General features: G+C 41.8%; 1 protein-coding gene across 1 annotated transcript in view; it reads left to right on the top strand.

Annotated features, from left to right (window-relative positions):
• The window catches only part of SLC1A3 (solute carrier family 1 member 3), an 81,549-nt gene that overhangs the window by 49,043 nt on the left and 7,762 nt on the right, over nucleotides 1-24,744 (top strand). The window contains exons 4-8 of the mRNA XM_003925918.4: nucleotides 14,803-15,007; nucleotides 17,815-17,857; nucleotides 20,990-21,282; nucleotides 23,652-23,885; nucleotides 24,404-24,598. Coding sequence (XP_003925967.1) covers nucleotides 14,803-15,007; nucleotides 17,815-17,857; nucleotides 20,990-21,282; nucleotides 23,652-23,885; nucleotides 24,404-24,598 — 970 coding nt within the window. The remainder of the gene's footprint in view (nucleotides 1-14,802; nucleotides 15,008-17,814; nucleotides 17,858-20,989; nucleotides 21,283-23,651; nucleotides 23,886-24,403; nucleotides 24,599-24,744) is intronic.

Raw genomic sequence — 24,744 nt, 5'->3', positions numbered from 1 at the left:
GTAGGGAAGAATATTTATTAGCTTATTCTTCTGTAGATTGATAACTACTGATTCTTTTAGGAAAAGAGAGTAATTCCAAAGTTACAAAGTCAGGCTTACAGTATTCGCACAAAACATCTTGTAATAGCTTCATGTGCTATAGGGAATCTTTTTTTATTTAAAAAGTACTCCCTTCCTATAATAACCTTTTGACTGTGGAATTCCTGATACAATTTGTTTTGGTTATTCTGAAAAATTCTGAATCTTCCCTAATACCTTTAGCAATAAAATAGGAGCTGCTAAAAATCATGAAATGTCTTTGAAGCTGGCTGAGCATCTAGACCTAATGAGTACTTAAGGCTCCATGTCAACCTGGAAAGTCACCTGGTGAAGTACCCTTTTGTACTTTTCAAAAAAAAAAAAAAACCCTGTCCTGTTCCATACTTTAATCAACAACTCAACAACATAGAAGGCATCTACATAGTGTTTTCAGATGACATAAGCCCAGAAAGGATGGCTTCTACTACATATGCCTGCGATCATGATTCAGGATGACTTCAATAGGCTGCAGTGCTGGATGGAAACCAAGACAATGAAGTTGAGCAGGGTATAAGTGTACATTTCTGCTTTTAGATTCAAAAGGCAATTGCACAATGACAGGATGGGAAGCAACTGAGCTTGGCAGCGGTTCATGTGACTAAAGGCTTAATGTGAACCAACAGTAGGAAGTGGTGGCTAACAAAGAATGAATGTAGCCGTGTGCTTCCTCAGTAGACATATTAATAGTTCAGTGTAGTCTGTACTGACTGCACTGTATCAGGAATAATTTCATTCTGAGCACATTTAGGAGATGCTTTGACAAAAGAGAGTAGCTACTAAGAGGGTGTTGAATCCAATCCAAGATACATTTATTAGACTCCTGTTTGGGGCAGGCAATGTGCTAACCAGGGAAGGCAATAAAGATACAAAGAGACGTTGCCAGTCTCTAGCCTCAAGGAATTGAAATTTTAAATAGAGAGCCAGACAGGTACACACATGACTATAAAACAAAGTGCCCCATGAAACTGAGAAGCACAAAGGAAATGTGGAAATTCAGGGGCTGGGCTAGTGGTCGGATTTCCATAGGAAATAAGGATGAGAGCAGTGGAAGCCTTAAGAGCAAAGAGACAGAGACAGGAAAACTCAAGGCATATCTAGGGAATACTGAGTAGTCTGCATTGCCTGGCAGAATAGGGTAGACCTGTGTAGGAAACGAAGCTGAAAAAAGAAGGTTTGGGCCAGAATGTGAGGACATTGGCTGGTAGGCAGTGGGAGGCATTACAGGTTGGTGAGCATCTGAAAATATGATATGGGCCGGGCGCGGTGGCTCAAGCTTGTAATCCCAGCACTTTGGGAGGCCGAGGCGGGTGGATCACGAGGTCGAGAGATCGAGACCATCCTGGTCAACATGGTGAAACCCCGTCTCTACTAAAAATACAAAAAATTAGCTGGGCATGGTGGCACGTGCCTGTAATCCCAGCTACTCAGGAGGCTGAGGCAGGAGAATTGCCTGAACCCGGGAGGCGGAGGTTGCGGTGAGCCGAGATCGCGCCATTGCACTCCAGCCTGGGTAACAAGAGCGAAACTACGTCTCAAAAAAAAAAAAAAAAAAAAAAAGAAAATATGATATGAGGATCAGTCGGAGAAATGACCCATTTCGGTCTGTAGAAAAGAAGACCAAAGTCCCCTGGTAAATGCATATCAGGCTTGCTTTGGACTCCTCCAGAAACAAAAATTTATTTCAAAGGGAAAATGTTAAAAAAAAAAATGTGATTTTAGATTTCTAAGCAGTTTCTGTTTGTTTGTTTGTTTTTTTAATCAAAGCTGCCCAGTGATGAAGACTTTCTCTAGAAGATTGTGAGCACCACTGTGGCAGGACTCAGAGAAAGTTTGGTAACTGACACTGTCAACAGAGTTCGGGGAGGAATGCTGCAGCTTCATCAAATGGCCTGGGCATTCTAGGGATTACCCATGGTCTTTGCAATGTGTAATTATCCACGGTTGAGGTTTTTTTCTTTCTTCTTTGACTTAGGACATCCATTAGTATATCACCTTCTGAATAAAGCCACCATGTTATGACTCTACAGTTTAATGAGAGATGTTAAACGAAGTCCAGGGCAGGTCCCCGGGCTGGAACTGTAGCTACTCACCATGACTGTGGCACTTTACATTCCACATCTTTTTTTACAGTAATATATGACTTCCTTCAAACATGACTTTAAGCAGATTACTGTCACAATTCCCCATTGGGTAGATCAAATGCAGATCAGTGATTGATACCAATCTAGTGTGAAGAGGAATTTACTTTACAGAGAATCTCTAAGGCAGCAGGTGTAGTGATCCAACAGTGGGCTCTGGAGTTGGAGAGACTTTAGATGCCAGCAGGGCCACTTATTAGCAGTGTGATCCTGAGTGAGGGACTTAACCTCACTGTTTCCTAATCTGTAAATGTGGGGTGACCATTTTTAGTCCCCGCCTTGAAGGGTTCTTAGGAGGATTGAAGGAGGTGAAGCCCTCAGCGCCTTGCCTGGCAGGGGACTGTAATTTGACAGCGTTCTTATGGTTTACAGTGGTGTTTCAAGGAGCCCTCCAGAGCTAAAAGTACTTTTTTAAAAGCAAAAACAAAAACATCACTGTCATCACAGGCCACATATTCTTAAGGCATCACGTATGTTAATTTTTTTTTTTTTTTTTGAGACAGAGTTTTGCTCTTGTTACCCAGGCTGGAGTACAATGGCGCGATCTCGGCTCACCGCAACCTCTGCCTCCTGGGTTCAAGCAATTCTCCTGCCTCAGCCTCCTGAGTAGATGGGATTACAGGCACATGCCACCATGCCCAGCTAATTTTTTGTATTTTTAGTAGAGACAGGGTTTTACCATGTTGACCAGGATGGTCTCGATCTCTTGACCTCGTGATCCACCTGCCTCAGCTTCCCAAAGTGCTGGGATTACAGGCTTGAGCCACTGCGCCCGGCCCCATGTTAACTTATTGAATTCTCAGAAACATCCATTTACCAAGTGAGTGAGGGCTGACATACCTTGACCAGTCTCAAGCTAATAAGTGGGAGAGCCAGGATTCAAGCCAAGCAGCCCTCGGATTCACATTGATGACAACCATTTCCTTCCAGTTCCTACCGACACATTTCCATTTTCCTCCGATTCCATTCCAAATCACTCTGCCAGATAATTTTATGTGTTTTATTTGTTTAGGCCAGTTTCACAATAATTTTTTAAGTCCTACTGACTGTAATAAATATATCAAAGGCTTAATGTTTATGTCCTTTGCCAGAGTACCAAGATGGTCCTTAATAAATGTTGAAAGAATGCATGAATAAGTGAAAAAACTTTTACTGTAGAAGTAATTAATAGTCGCTTTTAGAAGAAGCACATTATCCTGAATGTAACTTCACTACCTTTACTGGCTCATTCAGTTATTTGTGATGAGCCATAGTCCTTTGAATCCTTCATTTAAAAATCATTGTTTTGTACCTGGATTCTCTTTACCTTCTGTATAGGTCTTCTATTCTATACTTAATTTTAACAGCCACATCCCCAGTTCTCTCTCTCTCTCTCTCTCTCTCTCTCTCTCTCTCTCTCTCTCTCTCTCTCTTTTTAAATCATTTAGTGGGACTATATTTTACTCAAATGTATCCATCCACTAATTGTACTTGTTCCAAACCCTGGTGACTGTATCATCAACAACCACTCTATTCCTAAATTCCAGATTGAAGAATTATTTTACCAACCATCTCATGCAACTCAGGCCAACCAAATGTTACTTCTATATCCTTTCTCTGTATGCCTTCCTAAACCCCGGAAATCTAGTCAGGAGAAGTGAAGTTTGATATAAGGGACTGTTCACAATTTTTTTTGATAATTTTGGTGATTCCTAAATACCCCTTGAAAAAAACATCAGACTATGAAGCCGAGAAGAAAGTATTCACACAGGTATTATGAAACTAAAGTAGAATGTGCAGAAACAACTCCAACCTGCAGAAGGAAGATAGCTATAAAAGTGTCGTGCCACTAGCTGTGGAATATATCAGCAATAATTTAATTCCATTGCTTCCCTTGGGCCTGGGGGCAAAAATGTAGCTTTTCCTGTTCCAAGGAAAGAATGTTCTTTTACAATGATAACCAGAAACAAGGGAAGCCAATCGATTCTAGAGTTGACTCCGACAGTGTTTTCACTCTATGAGGTACGTTGCTTGATTGTTTGGCTCTGGTCACTGAGAGAATAATCTCCCACTCCCTAGGTGGGACTAATCTTTTATAGATTAGAGAAGAACAACTGATGAGCTTTTAAATGCTAAGAAAACTAATCAGAACTGAAAGGGGGTGCTGTTGGCCACAGCTCAAGAAATATGCTGACTGAGATAAAAGACCCTTCTGAACTTTTTCTCCATCCCACCATCTTCCTTTGCTTTCTCATCTCCCTTTCTTTCTCTACTTTTTCTCTTTTCTCTGTCTTCTCCTATCTGTCTCTCAACTGTGTCTCCACAATCTTCCCTTTCTCCTCTCCTCAGCCCCAGCTGTAACACCAAAGATTTCATTTTGCACACTCTATTGGCCAAAGCGTGGACCTGAATTTTTAAAATGTATTTTCTTGTATTGTAGGTAAGATTCACATAGCTGGATTTAATTTAAAAAATAGACAAATTGGTGGTTCACGCTTGTAATCTCAGCACTTTGGGAGGTTGAGGTGGGTGGATCACCTGAGGTCAGGAGTTTGAGACCAGCCTGGCCAACATGTTGAAACGCTGTCTCTACTAAAAATACAAAGATTAGCTCGGCATGGTAGTGGGCACCTGTAATCCCAGCTACTTGGGAGGCTGAGGCAGGAGAATCACTTGAACCTGGAAGGCAGAAGTTTCAGTAAGCTGAGATCGCACCACTGCACTTCAGCCTGGGCAACAGAGTGAGACTCCACCTCAAAGATAAAAAAAAAGGAAAAGAAAAAGAAATAGACAAGGTGAACATGTTTTATTCCCTGGTTGTTATTTTAAAGAAATACATCTATTTGAAAAATCTTAATTTCAGTTTCAAACAACAAACTTAACCTCGGTCCATTGCAGAGTGCTGAGGTTGGATTATGGTTCCAGAATCTTTGCAGGGTGTGGGTGGGCACAGGTGTGTGACTCCTTTGACTGCAAAAATCTACTGCTCCCCAGCCTCATGGCTGGGCCTGGAGTCACACTCCTGCATCAGCCATTCCTTGGCAAAGCAGGGGCAGTTTGAATTGGTCTTTAACATTCATATATTGCTTTTAACTTCTATGAGGCTTTCATTTCAATTCCTTTTCTTCTGTGAGGGACAGGCCTTCCTTGGGAAGAAAGGGCACCCCTTGAGTCTGACATGCTCTGCAGTCAACTTGAGAAGCCCTTTGGTTAATTTTGGACAAGTCAGGCCTGGTTGTGGAATTCGGTCCCATTTAGCATCCTGCCAGCTAGGAAACGCGCTATCTCCGTCATCTTCCCAAGACAGTCATGCGGGAAGGTCTTTTCCCTAACGAGAAACACAATCCAAAGTAAAGACAGCTTTTGTGGAAATTGCAAACTACTCATCCAGTGGTCAGTTGTAAATCACGGTTGGGGAAAAAAGGGAAAACAGACTGGGGCTCTGGCCCTCAAAGAACTTCCTCTCATTAAACCAAAGCAATTTGCTGCTCTCCCCAGGCTCTTTCTGTGGGTGAATTCACTACTTTTCCCGCTACCATCAGTGCTCCTGATGGTGCTGGTGAATGGGCACCACGCGGAGGCAGCGCTTTCCACGTGACAGAGGTTTCTTTCCAAACCCAGGCTTTACAGGTAGATCCAAGCGTGGCTTTCGTCAGCCTGTTGCCCCCACTGCCCAACACACACTTTGCTTTTTGCTGCTATTTTCTGTGGTCCTGGGTTTCTGAATCTTGGCAGGAGGACAGTCATTCCTTTGTGCTCGCCTGTTACAATGAGGTAGCCAAAGAAAGGGTCTTGGTCTGAGGCTGTCAGCTGTTACTAATCACGACTCCCCAGCCCATCGTGGGTCCCGCTCGCCTCTCCCTCTTGCTCTGCTTAGCACACATAAAGAAGATGAATTACTCCCTGGTTCCTCTTCAAAAAAAGCATATTGTGCGGCACATTCCAATACAGTGAGCGAAGGATGGGCTCATGTGAAGGGTAAATGGGTATCCAAGTCACCTCGCAGCGGGGCTCGCGCAGGCAGCTGTGGGCTTCTGAGAAGTGAATTTCAGAGCTGCCCCTTCTGAGAGTTTCCCACCTTGCTGAGAGTAAGAGGAAGTCCCTGCGGTGGGCTTGCTGGCAAACCACATTACTGGAAAGATCGCGGGGCTCTGTTAAGCTGTCAGGAGAGTCAATTGAACGGTCAAGATCAGCGTAAAGAGAAATAAAGCTTGACCACTCAGAGGCCGCCACGGGCTGCTTACCCGGGAGAGGCAGTCTCCACCCCAAGGGTAAGCCAAAGGCGCTAGTTCTTTGGCGTTAGAGGTAGCGCTGGTGGCAGCTGTGCCTCAGTTTTCTCTCATTGCTCCCAAATTAAAGTTCATTCTCAAAGGACGACTATAGCCAGAGAAAAGGGATTGTCTGCTCAGTCCTATCAGACTGAGGATACAAGTGATTTATTTGACTTTTTGGGCCACTAATAATGTCTTCACCACTGATATTTTTTCCACTTAACAGTCTTTCAGAAGAGAATGTTTCTCTTGCTTTTCTGTACTTCATTTCACTAGAGTTCAAAGAAAAAGACGTGTTGACAAGTTTTAAGGGTCAAATTTTAAAAACTCAGGTTCCTTAAATTATGTGCCCTCACAAGTGACAAATCTGTAAGGAAGCTTCTTGGTGTTTTCATGCAATGTAACATTACAAGGCTAATAAAATGTCAATTTGTGATGTTATAAGCAGCCATAATGGGAAGGAACCTTTGGCCAGGGTGAAAACACATGTGAAAATGCTTGGGACTGTTAATTCTGCAAAATTGTTCCCCGCTCTTCATGAAGATGGTTTCATTCTCTTTTACCAAGAATCACTGATGAAAGTAAATTGCCTTCTTTGCTCAAAATTCCATGAAGTGAACCTATCTAAAATGTATTCCCTTGTTACAACATCCATAAAATTTCTGTTCAAGTGGAATGACCCGATACCAGATATCAGTATGCTCATTCTGTGGGCTCCACTAGTGAGATGAAGCAAGTTTTTGGATATGATGGGCAGCCCAAGATCACAGGAAGCGAAGATGACAGGAAGGGAAGACTATACATAGTTCATGGTTCCTTTTTTTTAGATGGAGTTTTGCTTTTTTTTTTTTTTACCCAAGCTGGAGTGCAATGGTGTGATCTCCACTCACTGCAACCTCTGCCTCTGGGTTCAAGCAATTCTCCTGACTCAGCCTCCCAAGTAGCTGGGACTACAGGTGCATGCCACCAATACTGGTTAAATTTGTATTTTTAGTAGAGATGGGGTTTCACCATGTTGTCCAGGCTGGTCTTGAACTCCTAATCTCACGTGATCCACCCACCTTCGCCTCCCAAAGCGCTGGGATTACAGGTGTGAGCCACCATACCCAGCCCATGGTTCCTTTGTAAAGCCTCTACTATTAACCAAATGGGGGTTTATACCAGTGTTTGCAAACTTTTTTTTTTAATCAGAAACTACAATAATAAATATATTTTGTATTGCAACCTAGTACACACATACACACAGAGAACAGAAAGAAATTCTCACAAAGCAATACTTACCTTTACCACGTGTGACACCCTGTGATATTTTCCATTCTCTTTGATTAATTGATGAAGACACTAGTTATGACCTACTAAATTGACTTCACGAAGGCATACATTTAAGCCACAGCCCTCTCTTTCATTCCTTTCTCTGCATTTCTATTTTCGTTTATTCACTCACTCACCTGTTAACATATGGACAGATAGAGCCATAGCAGTTCTGTTTGTTTGTTTGTTTGAGATGGAGTCTTGCTTTGTAGGCCAGGCTGGAGTGCAGTGGCACCATCTCAGCTCACTCACTGCAGCCCCCACCTCCCGGGTTCAAGCAATTCTCCTGCCTCAGCCTCCTGATTAGCTGGAATTACAGGCATGTGTCACCAAGCTCGGCTAATTTTTTTGTATTTTTAGCAAAGACAGGGTTTCATCATGTTGGTCAGGCTGGTCTCAAATTCCTGAGCTCGTGATTTGCCCACCTTGGCCTCCCAAAGTGCTGGGATTACAGGCCTGAGCCACTGCACCCATCCCATAGCAGTTACTTCTATATGATGCTCATCTGCAAGAGGGAAATACATTAACAAAGGGGAAAATGATATAGGAGTGCCAGAGGGAAGGCAAAGGAAGGGATAGCAAGAGGGCGCCCACTCCATGGTGGTGAGTAACAAGTGGAGATTTTCCAGCCTGCTGGCCTTCCTGACCAGCTGAGGGCTACCTTGCCGGGAACTCATTCCCAGCTCTGAAAATGAAACTCGGGTGATGCTGAGTTTGCATTGTCACTCTTTCCCCACAAGGTTTGTCTCTTGTTGTTCCAGACAGAATGAACCTCATTAGTTTGGATTAATTGGGGGAAGATCAACCAAAATTAGTGAGTCAGAATTAAAGAGTGTTTAAACAAAAGCAATGTTAGAATTTGTAATTCATATAGTAACCCAATCTAAGTGTTAAAAAAAAAAAAGTGTGTGGTCTCTGTCCAGCATAACAACAAAAACAGTAATAAGAATGGCTGTTTATTAAAAAAATGATTATTGAATCCCTTGTCCCTCTATGTGCAGACACTGTGCTAGGCACTGAGGCCACCGCAGTGAATCAGACAGATGGTCCTGCTCTCTTGGCATTAAAATTCTGGTAGAAGGAGACATAGAATGGATAAAACTGTCCTTTATCAGGGACCTACTTTGTACCCTTTAAGTATGTTTTCTCTAATCTTGCAATGTAAATATTATTAGCTTATTTTCTACATCAGAAGTAAGGCTCAAAGGTGAAATAATGCTTTGTGACCAGCTTGTTTATTATGTACCTGCTTAATGAGTAATAAGAACAGGTACATAACAAACGTTTGTTGAATGCTTACCATGTGCTGAACACTAAGGGCTTTCTGTATGGAAGCCCCTTTAATGTCAGTGAAAACTCTATGAGGAAGCTTAAATTTTTCACATTCTACAGAGGAGGAAACTGAGACTTGGAGAAGCCACATGGTACTGAGCCAAAAGTAGAATCCAGGTCTTCTAATGTCAGAGTCAGGGCTCTTAACTACTACGCCACTGTATTTTAGATTACGTTCTGAGACTATCACTGGCTTACTAACTGTGATGCAAAATTGTGACATAATCACTAGTTACCAAAAATTTGGAATCTAACTTTTAAAGATTTGTCTTCAGTTCCAGAACCCTTAGAATTGTAGCACTTTGCGGTATTTTTACAAGATAGTCTATAAAGGAGCCAGAAGAAAATATTTTTGTGCAGGAAAACAATAAAGTTCTAGAGAGAGATTTGAAATGACTTTCTCCATGCTCCCTCCCCACCTCTCACTGCCTTTCCTGGGTGAGTTTCTTCACCCTCTTTCTCACTCTCTCCCTAGGATGGCAGTGTGCCCTGGCTCCAGCAGTGGGCAGCTGCCTAGGACACAGGGGTCCATTTTTAAATCTGTAATTATGAAGCATATTGTATTTTTAGAGTTTGATTTTCTTATTAAAAAAAAAAATCTTGTATTCACATGAATACAGTACACATTTGCGCTCATCCTTGCTTTCCTTGTAAGTTTGCTATCTTGAAATTCTAGGAGGATTGAGAACAGGCAGCTTTCATTAGATATGTGTTTGAGAAACTCATTGTGGAGAAGGAGTACATCTAAAATAAAAACTGAAACAGAACAATCTTCTTGACTCAGCAGTTGCCATCATGCTTTTCTGTTCCTCCTGGATCTCGTCCAGTGGCCCTGGAAGAACAATGAAACATCATGGGGATAAGTGGGAAGACAATTCAAAACAGAAGACTGCTTCTCTAGATTTCGTATTGCAAAACTGGAGACCACAGCTGCTGGGGGCAGTATACTGATGCATGTTAATGTCCAAGACATAGATTTTCCGCAGACAGGAGAATAAAGTCCATGGCAGTGATGGAAACTTGGGAACTTGGCACTTTTTATGTTGTCCTTTAATACTTGACTGAATATATATTTTATTTATCCAAGAAGTCATATTAATTATTATACCAAAAGAGATCTAATTTACAATACAATCTTACAGAGTACCACTTACACATTTATGAAACATTCCCTCTCTGCTCCTCTAAAATCCCATGAATTTGGTGCATAGTTGTTGTGACAAACCAATGACCAAAAGACTATCTTTATAATTACCTATCGGTGCAAGACTGTCTTTCTTTCCTCTCTCTTCCAAGTGACTACTGCCTAAAATACTCAGGTATTTGAAGCAAAGTTTTAATGTTTTACTTTCTAGAAAGTGTCTTATTCAGTCTCCTTCTGATACTCAACTCATTGTTGAATGGAAGTAGGTTTGCAGAAATGATTGCTTGCTTGATAAGTGGTTATTTATAGGTAGATTTTTAGAAAAGAAAGTAAGATTAAGTGCTCACAGCAGCTAGCAAATATGCAGGGCTCTCCACCCTCCATTAGAACATGCTCTGGGCTGTTTTTCTAGGATGATGAAGAGTTTGCACTGATATTACCAGCTCTCTAGCTAGTCCTTCTGGTGATCCATGTTGCTCAGCTTGATCTCAAAGTAGGTTTAGGGAATGCTGAGTAATTGGATGGAGTTTTTTTACAATTATATTCCTCCATAGAATTATCCTCAAGCCAAGTGGCTCATCTTAGCAATTAGCTCAAATGCAAGAAAGTTAGAGAAAGTCAGCATGAAAAACAAGCAAATAAAACATGGGTGACTCCTAGCTTGTCCATAAAAAGAGAGGTATAGCAGTAAGAATACTCTCTTGGAAATGTGGGTTCAAATCCTGCCACTGCCATTTATTAGCTGTGCCACACTGGGCAAGTTATTTAACTTCTCTGGTATCTTGTTTCTTCATCTACAATATAGTATCAACAATATCTGCATTATAAAATTTGTCATGGAATTAAATGATTATTACCATCAATCAAAGATACGACTTAGCAAATGAGTCTTTGGACCAGACAAAAGATAACTCAAAAGGGACAAAACACACATACACATGTGTCATTGTAACAAAAAGAGCCATTATGGTACTTGTAGCAATAGTACAATATAGTATTTCTCTGGATTTCAGTGGGGGGTGTTGATTCTGAAGACAGGTTTTTGTAATAAAGATGTCATGATGTCTTGAATTGGGCTAGTTTAGCTAAGCCCAGATCAAATGAAGAAAAACTAGTCAAGATCGTTATCTTTCCCACTTGCTCTGGAATGTGTTTCTCAAATATGTATTTAGATGAATGTATGGCAGTTGTAACACACTCCCACAATTACCTACATACCAAAGTAACTTCCCATCTCCCCATCATCCCAATGCCCTTTTCTCCCATGTATTTTAAAGTGATAACGCTCAATTGTAAACTTCCTCCTTTCCAAACATTTAGGGCAGTTCCTGCTGAAGTACCTCTTTCTACAAAGTGATTTAGTACCTTAACCTTGTTCCAGACACTCTGACATTTTTGTTTAGTCTCTGGTGTAAATGTTAGACTCTCCTATTTCTTGAGGTTGGGGAAAGGAAACGGTCACAGAGTTTAGGTGAGGGAGAGGAAAGCGATGTCCTGCTCATTCGGGGTTTGTCTTCCAGAGTTCTTCCTCCATTTTCCTGAGGCCGCCTGTATACAGGCCATCGTATGTGAACAGATTGTACACATCTGCCCTGCTGTTGCCGGGATGACAGTGGACTGTCTTGTTCCTAGTGGTCTCATTCGTTTTCCAAGCCAGGGTACCTGGAACGGAGGTGATCAAGTAACTGTGTGGGACTTCGAGCCTCCTTTAAGGGAAGCACCCACACAGAGATGTGGTTAATGAATATACCTCCCTTACCTTTTTTGGCTGAAACAATAGCAGCTGCTACTTTATTCTCTTTCAAAGGATAAGGGCCAGTATGCAGAGGTGAGTGAGACCTTTGATTTGATTATTGAATCTCCTTCTGTGCTTTTTGGGAAAAAAATGCCTTGATGGTTGTCTTTAGCTATTTAGAATTAGAGAGTATGAAGAAAGTGCTTTCACCCTGGTGTTTACTTTAAACATTTTTAAAAAACCGATAAACTTAATTGTCTATAGAGTCGGCAGCCCTGTAGCTGTGGGTACTGGGATAACTGTCCCCGTCCCTCTCCGCATGGTGCGAGCACGGACATTGAAGCCTCATTCTTTGTTGGCCACTTTGGTTTCCAGTGCTCTGCCTTGACCACTTAGTGCTCTCCCCAATAGCTGTAGGTCGAAAATAGTGAGCAGGAGCGTCAGGGAACAGTTGGCGTGAGAACGGAACAGCACCACAGACTAGAAGGAGAGGGGGGAAAAAGCATGTCGGAGGAAGAAAATACTGCTGCCTGGTACTCGCTGGTCCCAGAGATACCCGGCGTATTGTGCTTGCACCACTCGCCGGTTCCACAGGGAGAGAGCCGGAAGAATTGCAGGCGCTGGTGGTGACAAGCTCAGGCACTCATGGGAAAGAGCTGTGCCCCTCTGGGAGAAATCATTCTGAACACAGCCAAGCCAAGATATTTTGAGATGTGATTCAGACCTGAGAACGAAACTGCGGGCGGATGGGATACTTCGGCTGGGAACAGATTAGCCCATTTTTAACGCAGTTGAAGTGCTGAAGTGGCGCCATCCTAACAAATGAATACTTAGCCCCGAGTTTTGAGAAAGTGGCCCAGGATAAAAGAGGCTAAGTGCATGGCATCAAAGCCAAAGTTGGCCTCCTTATCTGTGGGAGCTGCAGCTGGTTTTCTCAGAGGCAGAAAGTGCACTGAACCTAGTTATGTAAGACCCAAGTTCAAGTTTCCTTTCCATTCCTCTTGGTGTTAAGTCCTCAGACTGTTACTTAATTGCTTTTTAATCTGCATTCTAGGTTGTTAAAAATACGAACATATGAAATATTTAGGGCTTATAATGAAATTATAAATGATACAATTCAAATACAAATGAAATAATCATGGCTCCAATTTCCACTTAAGTTAATTACCTTTCCATTAAGATTTTTGAGCAAACCCAACCAGTTATATGGCAATTGTAGACATTATTTTTATCAGTACTTTATCTTCTAAATATGAAAATATTTAGAGTTCACACAAACTCTAAATATGTGTGAACAGGGCCACTACCTAAATATTAAACCTTCATTAGAATCAGATACTCATTATTGTAATACAGTGTAACTTTTTAATACATTTGTGGAAACACAATTTTAAATTGTAAAAAAAAATAAAGAAAGCTCATTTAACTATAAATAGATTATACTATAAGTGGATTTTAGTGGGATTGGGGAGGATAAAGAATGAAGAAAAGTGAAGATACAGCTATTAAAACAGAAGAGCCAGGCCGGGCGCGGTGGCTCACGCCTGTAATTCCAGCACTTCGGGAGGCCAAGGCAGGTGGATCACGAGGTCAGGAGATCGAGACCATCCTGGTCAACATGGTGAAACCCCGTCTCTACTAAAAATACAAAAAATTAGCTGGGCATGGTGGTGCATGCCTGTAATCCCAGCTACTCAGGAGGCTGAGGCAGGAGAATTGCCTGAACCCAGGAGGCGAAGGTTGCGGTGAGCCGAGATCGCGCCATTGCACTACAGCCTGGGTAAGGAGCGAAACTCCGTCTCAAAAGAAACAAACAAACAAACAAACAAACAAACAAACAGAAGAGCCCATATTAACATAGATGCTTTAATCTTTTGAGAGTTTTGTGTCTTTTCCAGTAGTTTTTCAGCCCAGAAAGAATCAAACTGTGTTCCATTAGCTACAGCCATTAGGAAAACCTTAAAAGTTATGCCTCCTTTTTTCTCTAGGATGAGATCTTTCTTGACGCAGGCTTTGAAGACATCCTGAAAATGAGGGAAAGAGGGAAGTTTAGCATGAGATGAGGCATCCCAGACCTGTGGGACAAAGTAGAGGAAGACAGGGTGCAAGAATGAGAACTGTGCCAAGATAATTTTTTAAAAAATTTTTGATTGGATGAAATGAAATGAAATAGCAGAGAAACTATTTGAGAACCTTATAAACCCAATGTCTACTTTAAATGCAAATTGAAGATAGATCAGCAGGGGATCAGAATGATAGTTTAAATTGTGCATTAAAACATCAAAAAAGACTCCCAAACACATATATAAAATAATTCTTTTGAAAGAATTTAATGGCAGTTAATCTTTGTGTGAATCACCGCAGTGCTTGAATGTGAGGTAAACTTAGATTATCCTGCCAGAAAAATGCTTTAAGTACTTCTTTACACACACAGGCATATACACACAGGCACACACACACACACACACACCACTCACACGTGTACCTTCCCCAACTAGTAACAACCTAGGAAAGAATCTGACTGCATTTTTAGACCATTAGAGAACAGTATTGATTTGGCCATGTGGAATCAACTATTGGGACAGAAAATGAGTGGCTGCATTTTCACTGGCACCACCAATGCCTCGCCATCCTAGCCTCAGCCATTTCCCTTCACCTGGTAAAATTTGGAGCCAGGTTCTCATAACATGTATGAAATTCCATTGCCAAGTGGGATGAGGGTAGGGGAGTATAAAGGAAATGCTGTTCCCATTGTCTTCCACTGGAGAATTCCCTGGACTGACTTCCTGAAAATCTTCTGTTTGCCTCCACCAGGAATGGCGGCCCTAGATAGTAAGGCATCAGGGAAGATGGGGATGCGAGCTGTAGTCTATTACATGACTACCACCATCATTGCTGTGGTGATTGGCATAATCATTGTTATCATCATCCATCCTGGGAAGGGCACAAAGGAAAACATGCACAGAGAAGGCAAAATTGTACGAGTAACAGCTGCAGACGCCTTCCTGGACTTGATCAGGTATGTCCTTACAAGCCCGTCCTTTGAGGTATATTTTGACCATCAAGCCCCTCTTACTGGGAAGCTGATCAAACCCTGGAAGGGGTGTCTCACTGCACCAGCCTTGCCAGGCTTGAAGTGAAGGTCATATATCTTTACTTCTTTCTGACAGAAATTGAAGAAAAGATCTGTTTTCTGATCTTGTATGAGAGAAGTGAGAAGAGCAAGGAGAGGAGGATTTTGAGAGCCTTGCTCTTAGGATTCAGAATCTGGTCACTGAGTTCTCTCGACTACACAGCTTGAAATTTTAATAATTCTTAACCTATTTTTCATAAGTCCTGTTCTTTAAGGCTAGTTTTTATTCAAGTATGACCTATTCTTTGGACCCTTCTGATTTAGAACTTGTGATCAGTATTACGGTCCACTATGCACAATGCATTAGACACAATTTGGTCCCAGAGGGACTCTAGAGATCATCTTGTCAAACATGTCCCAAGGTTTTCCTTTCATACTATTTATGGAGAAAGAATTTGGCAGGTCTGTAATAAAACGATAAAGAATGGCTTCCTTAATGTTATTTTATGTACAAACCATACATTGATTACAAATGAGTCTTATCTACTACTTGAAGCAGACTTGGTAATAGAGTTGGCCTTATGCAGAACTGTGAAGTAAGCCAAAATTCAGTCCTGGCACCTTTCTGCTTTCTCTCCTCTACACACCTGCCCTTGCTCAGTCATGCAGGAAGCATATCACATACTCTAAAGGAACCTTGAAGAAGGTTTGCCAAGGTGCAGGCAGCCTTAAAGGAACCTACAAAGGATGGTGAGGCCCCTACAGCACTAACAATAAGGAACTATTTTGTTACCATCTTTAGCTATGAAGAGGCAAAGGAACGGAGGTGTTACTGGAACCCAGAAAGAGCTATAGCCTCAGGAGAGAAGGGCCTCAGGGGCCCTAAATGGAGAAGAGGGGCTGCTGCCAAATCTATCAAAGAAAGCCCTGGGAGAATATAGATTCCCTCTGCCCTGTGATCTGTCAGTGCATGGCACTAGACAAAGCCCATAGGAATAGGAAGCCAAAAGGCAAGAGAACCCACATGCTGTGGTCCATAGAGGCCAGGTTCCCAGGCCAGGAGAGTGAATCTAGAAGGACAAAGGAAAAATATCTCAGCACAGGCCTCTAGATCCCCCATCTGCTTAGCATTCTCCTACCGTTTAGTCCCTCCCAGCCTGTCTTCCCAAAGACTAGCACTTTCCTCCCAGATTCACAGCTAACTTACCTGCAGAATGACTGGGTTGCCAATCCTAGATACCTATCCAAAGGGTTTATTCCCCGTGGATAATCTGAAGGAAATTCCTCCGTGCCATCTCAAGGAATGGGTCTGCGGCAGGTAAAGTCAAAAGAGATTTGGGGAACAGAGGATACTTCCAGCAGCACCTTTCAATTCCCACCATGGGTGACTTTGCACCATCTCTATGTATGTAAACACTACCCAACCCTAAGAGGCCTCTTCTTGAAAGTCCTTTTTCAGGGAGTTGATCACAATGATCTGTATGCAACAAGCCACCCTATAATGTTATTTCATACCAAGCTGACATTCAATAGCTGTGTTTTTATTTAGTTCATACAATTAATTAAGGCTTTTAACCATTTCTTCATGAACTTTATACTGATAGTTTGGATTAGAAGTATTTTATTATATTACATTTTCTTTCTCTAAAATTTTTACTCCTTGTTTGAAGAATTGGAATCTTGTCATCCCTAGTCTGGTTGATCCATCAGAGGACCGTGTTTCTGCCCTGCCTTGCCCCAGTGACAAATGTATCCTGCCCACAAACAATCACTTGGTTTGAGCATTTATCCTGGAATCTCCTGAATGCACATTTCTGTCAAGGTTGATAGCAACAACCCCATACAGCATGATAGGAAGAAAAAGAAAACAGGATGGTCTAGTAGGAAGGAAGGGACAAGAATTTATAATATTAAAATACTACTTTGATAACATGCACCTGCTGGAACGTTGAGCTTGAGATAACTGCCAGAGCATGTCTCCTTCTCCCAGTCTTTCATCTTGAAGCCCTAATGATAGTTTAATGCAATCTCCTCTTTAAGAGATGAGTCAACTTACACATAAATGGGTGCCATGACTTGGCCAGTGTCACACAGTAGGTGACAGACATCCCAGCCAGAGTGTTTACCTCAGTCTACCCCCTACAAATACAAACGCTGTTTTGACACAGTCTCAGAAGAAGTAACAAACACTGCCACATGGACTTCAAGTTCAAATTTTGTAGATCATCCCTCCATTGGCTACCAAAGATCTGCAGAAGCTTTAGCAATTCCGTGCCAAAATCCCAATCCCCAGAATGCCTTTGGGAGGCTTTTCTGGAGAGCAAAATTCCATAGGCTGACCATAATTTTTGATTCAGAACATTTGTTTCCTAGACTCATGGCTCAATAACCAAAATGACCACTGTTGAACAATAACTCAGCCATTAAGCTGACGATAAAATGCATTTCCATTCTCACTTTGATTATTCCTAGTAGCATGGTTTTTAATAATGTCATGGCTGACTGAAGAAGCCCATTGGCTGACAAGAGGATAAATGAGTCAAATGTGAACTCCCCTGAAAATATGAACTACATGGGCCACACTTAGGGAGGACCATATATTCCTTTTCAAGTCATGAAATCCACTAACATTTTTCTTTTTCCACTTGTTGCTTGATTCAATGCAATCTTTACCTTACACGTAATGAAACAGAATTTAAGGAGTAAACTTATTACTTGGAAAATTTTGCAAGTGACTATTATTTTCTTTGCAGGAACATGTTCCCTCCAAATCTGGTAGAAGCCTGCTTTAAACAGGTAAACACTCTACAGACTCACCTTTGAAATTCCTCTTTTGTATACCAAGCCAGGTGGGACCCTCTTTTTCCACCCCCTCATTTCTCTGCTATAAGAAATACTTCCCTTGTCAACTAGATTAAAAACACTAGCATTCTCTAGGAAATTTTTTGGGAAGGGATGGTTCTTACCTTGTATTGAAAGCTGTTGCCAGACACAGTGTGTCTTGCACACAAATAGCTCATTGAGTCTGGCATTGTTAAGAAGGCTAATCACAAGACCCCCTCCTCTCCCTGCCCCGCTCCCCACTGTCAAAAGTCCACCAAGCAAGCAAACACCAATATAAAATACATTTATAACTTGCCTTAAAGAAGATTAGAGACATTATTCAGATTTTTGGGTTTTATTTAAATATTAATGGGCTAGTTGTTTTTTTTTTTTTTTTTTTTTTTTAAGTCTACCAAGGAACTAATGGACTCTAAGGGAGAGCTAAAGCAGAAAGGAATGGCATCATCATTCATGGAAATCCTGCTACATGCCAGGCTCTAACATTATTTTTAGTCCTCACATAAATATGATAAATATCATTGTCTTCATTTCACTGACGGGACAGCTCATCTACAAGAACTCACGGGGATTATGTATCACTCACAAATTCTCACAAGTAGTAAGTGGCAGATTCAGAATTCCAATTCATTGCATTGACTCCAAGTTCTATCTGCTTTCTGCTACTCCATTCTGCTTCAAAGAAAGGAATAGTCAGGGTGATGAGATACCAACCTGGAGGCTACAGTGAGGTCCAGCTCCTTTTAATTCATATACAAGCAACTCTTGCCTCTGTCTGGTGGATACAAATATCTTTTACTGTTAGTAGATAAAATCAATAAAGCTCACTTTAACCTCATTTGAATGTAAAAGCTTTGTTGCCCAAAATATTAAAAAGGAAACAGACACTCTGGGTTAAATAATACTTCCCTAACATTTCTCCAGATGCTGTCAATTCACTCCTGTTGTAATTCCCTAACGCTTCAGCTTAGGATCTGTAAAACAAACCAAACAAAACCCCAACCTAGTAGAAGATTTAGTTTTACACACGTAAGTCTCCCTTTGGTTTTTTTCCCTTGAATAATTTTTAAGACTATTTTTAATATGTAATGCATGCACACATTGAAACATTCATACCAAATTCTTTCTTTAAAAAAAATAAATAAGCCTGAGGCCAAAATCTAACTTTCTTTGTTCAAAAACAACTATAACTATAAATAAGAAGTGCCTTTCAATCCAACCAGCCAACTCCAGCACCATGGGGCTGACGATTCCAGTAAGTCAGCTGGCCCTGGGTGATATCAAAAATGCTGATTTCCAGATCTTTCAAATGGAAAAAGTACTGACTCATGCAGATTGATTGTGTTTGATTTGGAGTTGCATTTACAGGATTTTGAAGGGAAGGAAAATGTTTCTCCCCAGGTCTAGTTGGCTTAGACCAGAATACAAATAAGGTTGCAGTTTCTGTGTATGCTGCAGAGTCTAAGGGGAATGAGTTAGAGGCATAAGAAAGGCTGATCAGGATTGAAAATCTACCCTGGACATTCCATAAAATGCATAAGCACCCAATAGAATAAAGAAATTTGAGAGTTGATTGGAATAAATGGACAGGGGCCAATTTTTTTGTGGCTGATAATAGAAATTATCAGTACTACTGACTGTTCAAGAATGTGTCCATAGTATTGACAGCTGGCCATGCCTTTGTTTGGGAATAGTTGTTTCCCAGTGGATAAGAAAGTCTTCCATTAACCCTTAGTAAAGAGATGCCCAAGCACTTCATATACAGCAGCACTCTCTTCCCCTAGACTCTAGATTCACTCACTATCCATTCATTGTTACTCTCACTGGTGCTTTCCCTATGATCACCATCAAGATCAGGAATCCTACTCTCATTAAAATCGTAGAGGGATGAGCTTACTTGTTTCATGTGGCCAGTATCTTCTGCCTGGGGCATCCCTGCAGAAACTGAAGAGATGATGGAAAAAAGACCATCTCTTGAGTTAGAAGAGAAACCCCATTACAGACTTGGAGAAAGTGAGCTGTCGTCATCAGCTATTAATCAGGCACCTATTCTTAAGAATTATTGATATCAAGGCCGGGCGCGGTGGCTCAAGCCTATAATCCCAGCACTTTGGGAGGCCGAGGCGGGTGGATCATGAGGTCGAGAGATCGAGACCATCCTGGTCAACATAGTGAAACCCCGTCTCTACTAAAAGTGCAAAAAATTAGCTGGGCATGGTGGCATGTGCCTGTAATCCCAGCTACTCAGGAGGCTGAGGCAGGAGAATTGCCTGAGCCCAGGAGGCGGAGGTTGCGGTGAGCCGAGATCGCGCCATTGCACTCCAGCCTGGGTAACAAGAGCGAAACTCCGTCTCAAAAAAAAAAAAAAAAAAGAATTGATGATATCAAAAATGGCTTGGAGACTGGTTGTTTAGGGATTTTTAATTTTGAATACTCACTGAAATCCAAGTCTAATCCCTGAAGGGCTTTGTCATTGAGCACCATTAGCAGACGTTAAATATGGTACTTTACAATTTACAAGATGTTCTCATATAGTCTGTTTAATTTGATCATCACAACAGCACTGTGAGGTAGAACCAGCACCGTTATTCTTGTTTCACAGCTGTGGAATGTGAGAGAAAGGATACCAGGTGATTTATTCATTATACCATAGCATGATCCCCACAGAAAAGAAAAGGATTATTGTGAATATTTGGGTTTATGGTTTAAAAAAATTTCCATCGTAGTCATTTTATTAGGGTTTCAGAAGAAAGCAAAAGCACATGTGTGTGTTTAGTCCAGCATCTTTAACTGGATATCTCTTTCCTATTATCATTTGTTATGTATTTGAGTGTGTGTGTGTCTGTGTGTGTGTACGTGTATGTGTGACATGATTTATTTGTATTTCAGTATATGTTTCTATGTTGATAAAGTAGTGGAAGTTTTCCACGGATTAGATAAAGAGAGAGAGAAAGAGAGAGAGACTTTCTATAACACTAGTCTCTGAATACAAAGTAATATCTATCATTTTAGAAAATTTGACAACAGGAAAATATAAAGAAAAAATAAAAGTCACCTACAATGCTCATTGTGCTTTTTATTTTTAAGTTTAAAACCAACTATGAGAAGAGAAGCTTTAAAGTGCCCATCCAGGCCAACGAAACGCTCGTGGGTGCTGTGATAAACAATGTGTCTGAGGCCATGGAGACTCTTACCCGGATCACAGAGGAGCTGGTCCCAGTTCCAGGATCTGTGAATGGAGTCAATGCCCTGGGACTAGTTGTCTTCTCCATGTGCTTCGGTTTTGTGATTGGAAACATGAAGGAACAGGGGCAGGCCCTGAGAGAGTTCTTTGATTCTCTTAACGAAGCCATCATGAGACTGGTAGCAGTAATAATGTGGTATGTATTTCCATTTGCTGTACATGTTATGTGCAAGATGTTTATTGCCATCAACATGTGCTCTGTCCTGAGGAAGTCAACATGAGACAGGAGGGCTAACTGCAATGATCTCACTCTGGTAAGCACAGGAAAATAAATGAATCTCTGGGCCTCTAGAGACCCCGAACCTATCTGCAAGCCTCTCCTAATAAGTTTGCTTCCTTGTTTTCAAAAGCTGTCACTTCTGTTACCTTAGTGCTGATGGAATCTCATTCCTCATTTCTCCATTTTGTATCTAGTTTATCATTCAAGATATAATTATTGAGTGTCTACTGTATATGCTAAGCATATAGTGCCAGGCACTGTGGATATAGCAATAAAGAAAACATACAAGGATGTTCCGGATCTTACTCTCTTTTAAGGGTGACAACAATAAACAAACAAATCAATCAACCATATGCTTCAGTCCAGGTGCCGTGAAAAAATAAAATAAACTAGCCGGTACCTAGGAGAAGGCATAAAATTTGCCTTGGATGATGCAGAAAGGCCTCTGAGGAAGTGACATACTTTGCTAAGACCTGATGACAGAGGAAGCCAATCATACCACCATGCCAGAAGAAGGGTGCTCCCAGTAAAGGGAAACGCAAACAGAGAGGCCCCCTAGGCCATCAGGAAAGCTGAGGGCTCCTCATCTGTTTCAGCCCTAAGAAATGTAAATGGCCATTCTGCTGCAATGTTTAAAGGATTATTAAAAGCCAAGCCACAGTTTATAACAAAATTTACTTTAATAAAGTTGGCAGCAGGAGACAAAGGAAGAGACTATAAATCCAAGAGGAACATGGACCTTGGAAAGTAAACTTTACCCAACAAGGAGAGAAGCCTTTGATTAGCTTAGGCCTCGTATGAAGGTTGCCTCTCTTTCATTTATTATTTTTAATCCAGTCTCCTCCGTGGCACCTGAGGCAGGAAAGCATCCATTGCTAAGAAAAGTACTCACTTACCAACATGATTAAAAATGTCCTTTGTCTGTAATGCCACCAAAGCCCAGAGAAATCCATTTTTCAGGAATTTGTACAAGATGGATATGAACTTGGGCACGAAGACGGATCAGAATACGGTCTCCACAGGAGCCCCACTTGGAAGGCTCCTTTAAATCCTGGCAGGAATGAAAGTGGACATTTATCTTCATAGGATTAAAATGCCTCCACCTTTCACTTCTCTTATGAAAGAAGCCCATTCAAGGCCACTGAACGAACCTCACATGCAGCTTGTCTAGCTATACGTTCGCCTGCACAGTCAAGGCTGAATTAATATATTCCTGAAAACAGGTGTTCCTATGACTTCCTGGCCTGGCTTCTTAAAGGACTTTTGAAAGAAGCATTGTATTTTTCAATTTGAAACAAGTCCTCCACAGTTCCCAGGCGACCCTTCTCCTTAAGGGTGATTGGCTTCTCTGTGTTTGGTGATGTGAGTTTGGTGTGGTTTACTGCGCAGATCAAAGAGAAGGGAAAGCCAGTCAGGGAGGCCTTTAAGCAACCTGGGTTATTTCAACATGTAGAAGTCATTTTGAGACTCAGTTGCTTTTTCTTGCAGTCCGCAGGGGGAAAGCTCACAAATGGCAGTAGCAGCCTGTGGTGAATAATGACTTCATTAGAACACCTGTAACTTGATTGCAGTAGTCCATACATGTACATTATTAAGTTTAATAATGAATTTATTTTATGGACATCTTCTATTTATGGCAAGCGCAACTAGATTTGCATTTGCATGATAAAATAAAATTTCCTCTTAAAGTTACTTAAGTAAAAAAGGTGATTTGAAGAACAGTACTAAGTTATCTTGTAAGTGGTACGTAGATATGGAAAGGCGATAATAAAAGTGGCCCTTGAACCAGAGAGCTGACTGCAAACCTGAGACACTGGCATAGCGTTGTGTGCCTCTTGGTTTAACCTGGGAATTAGAATCTGATGTGGAAAATGCTCCAAAAGTCTGCATATTGGAATGATGGATTCTGGCTGTTCAGGACACTTAGGAGGGGAGCAGCAGGCTGAGGGATGGAATGGCATCTGAGGACCAGAAAAGTGACCCCGGTGTGGTGAAAGAAGGGCTGGCTAGGAAGACAGAGGTGGGTCCCGAGAGCTTTGCATCTGCATTTTTTACCCCAAGTTTAAGAGAAAAACATTGCGTCCTTGAGCAATTCCGAGTGAGGGGAAAGCCCAATTCTGTAAGAACCAGGGGAAATTTATATTTACAAAAGAGATAAAAGAAGTCCACAGTATCCTTAGCAGGAAAGTTTGGCAATCAACTGTCTTTCCCCTTTATTTATCACTTGGACATTTCTGTGGACTAGCTTGGTGGAAACCAACTGAGCTGGCGTTGCTTCTCCCCAGGTACGCCCCTGTGGGCATCCTCTTCCTGATTGCTGGGAAGATTGTGGAGATGGAAGACATGGGCGTGATTGGGGGGCAGCTTGCCATGTACACCGTGACTGTCATCGTTGGCTTACTCATCCACGCAGTCATCGTCCTGCCTCTCCTCTACTTCTTGGTAACACGAAAAAACCCCTGGGTTTTTATTGGAGGGTTGCTGCAAGCACTCGTCACTGCTCTGGGAACCTCTTCAAGGTATGTAGATATGTGTGGAAAATGAGTCTGAAATGTTACCTTGAACCAGAACCCCTCAAGTAGGGTGTAGGAGGAGCCATTTTGTTCTGGGTTTTAAACTTCCAGGAATGCTGAGTTAGCTTTCTCACTGCTGATGCCAATCACATCCATTTGGGATTCAGGGAATGCCGGGCTACATATCTTTTGTGGGGACAAATTGGAAATCAACTGACACATCTCTCTTTAGTTGACATCCGCTTGAGGGAGAAGTGGCAGAGTGACTTGGCACAGGCTGTCATGATGGGGGCATGATATCACAAGTGATGCCTCACAGAGGAACCCAGAAGCAGGAGAGTTGCCAAATGACCCCGTGGGGGGACCACACTGTTCTTAACCCGCTCCCTCATTTATGCAAGTGCTGACTTAGTTCCCTTTAAGTTAGGACATGGGAGAGGAAGGAAGTGTCTGTCCCAAAGACCAAACACACAGAAAGAACTACCAGGACGCTTCGCTGATATGCCCTGTTTCACCGTTCTCAGTTCGGCCACCCTACCCATCACCTTCAAGTGCCTGGAGGAGAACAATGGCGTGGACAAGCGCATCACCAGATTCGTGCTCCCCGTAGGAGCCACCATAAACATGGATGGGACTGCCCTCTATGAGGCTTTGGCTGCCATTTTCATTGCTCAAGTTAACAACTTTGAACTGAACTTCGGACAGATTATTACAATCAGGTACATTGAAAGAGTTCTATGCAACCCTTTCTTAAGAAGGCCTTTGGGCTGGGCGCGGTGGTTCATGCCCATAATCCTAACTCTTTGGGAGGCCAAGGCAGGTGGATCACCTAAGGCCAGGAGTTTGAGACCAGCCTGATAACATA

Source organism: Saimiri boliviensis, chromosome 1 (assembly GCF_048565385.1).
Source record: "Saimiri boliviensis isolate mSaiBol1 chromosome 1, mSaiBol1.pri, whole genome shotgun sequence".
NCBI classification, from domain to species: domain Eukaryota; kingdom Metazoa; phylum Chordata; class Mammalia; order Primates; family Cebidae; genus Saimiri; species Saimiri boliviensis.
This window is presented reverse-complemented; position numbering and strand designations above follow the sequence as displayed.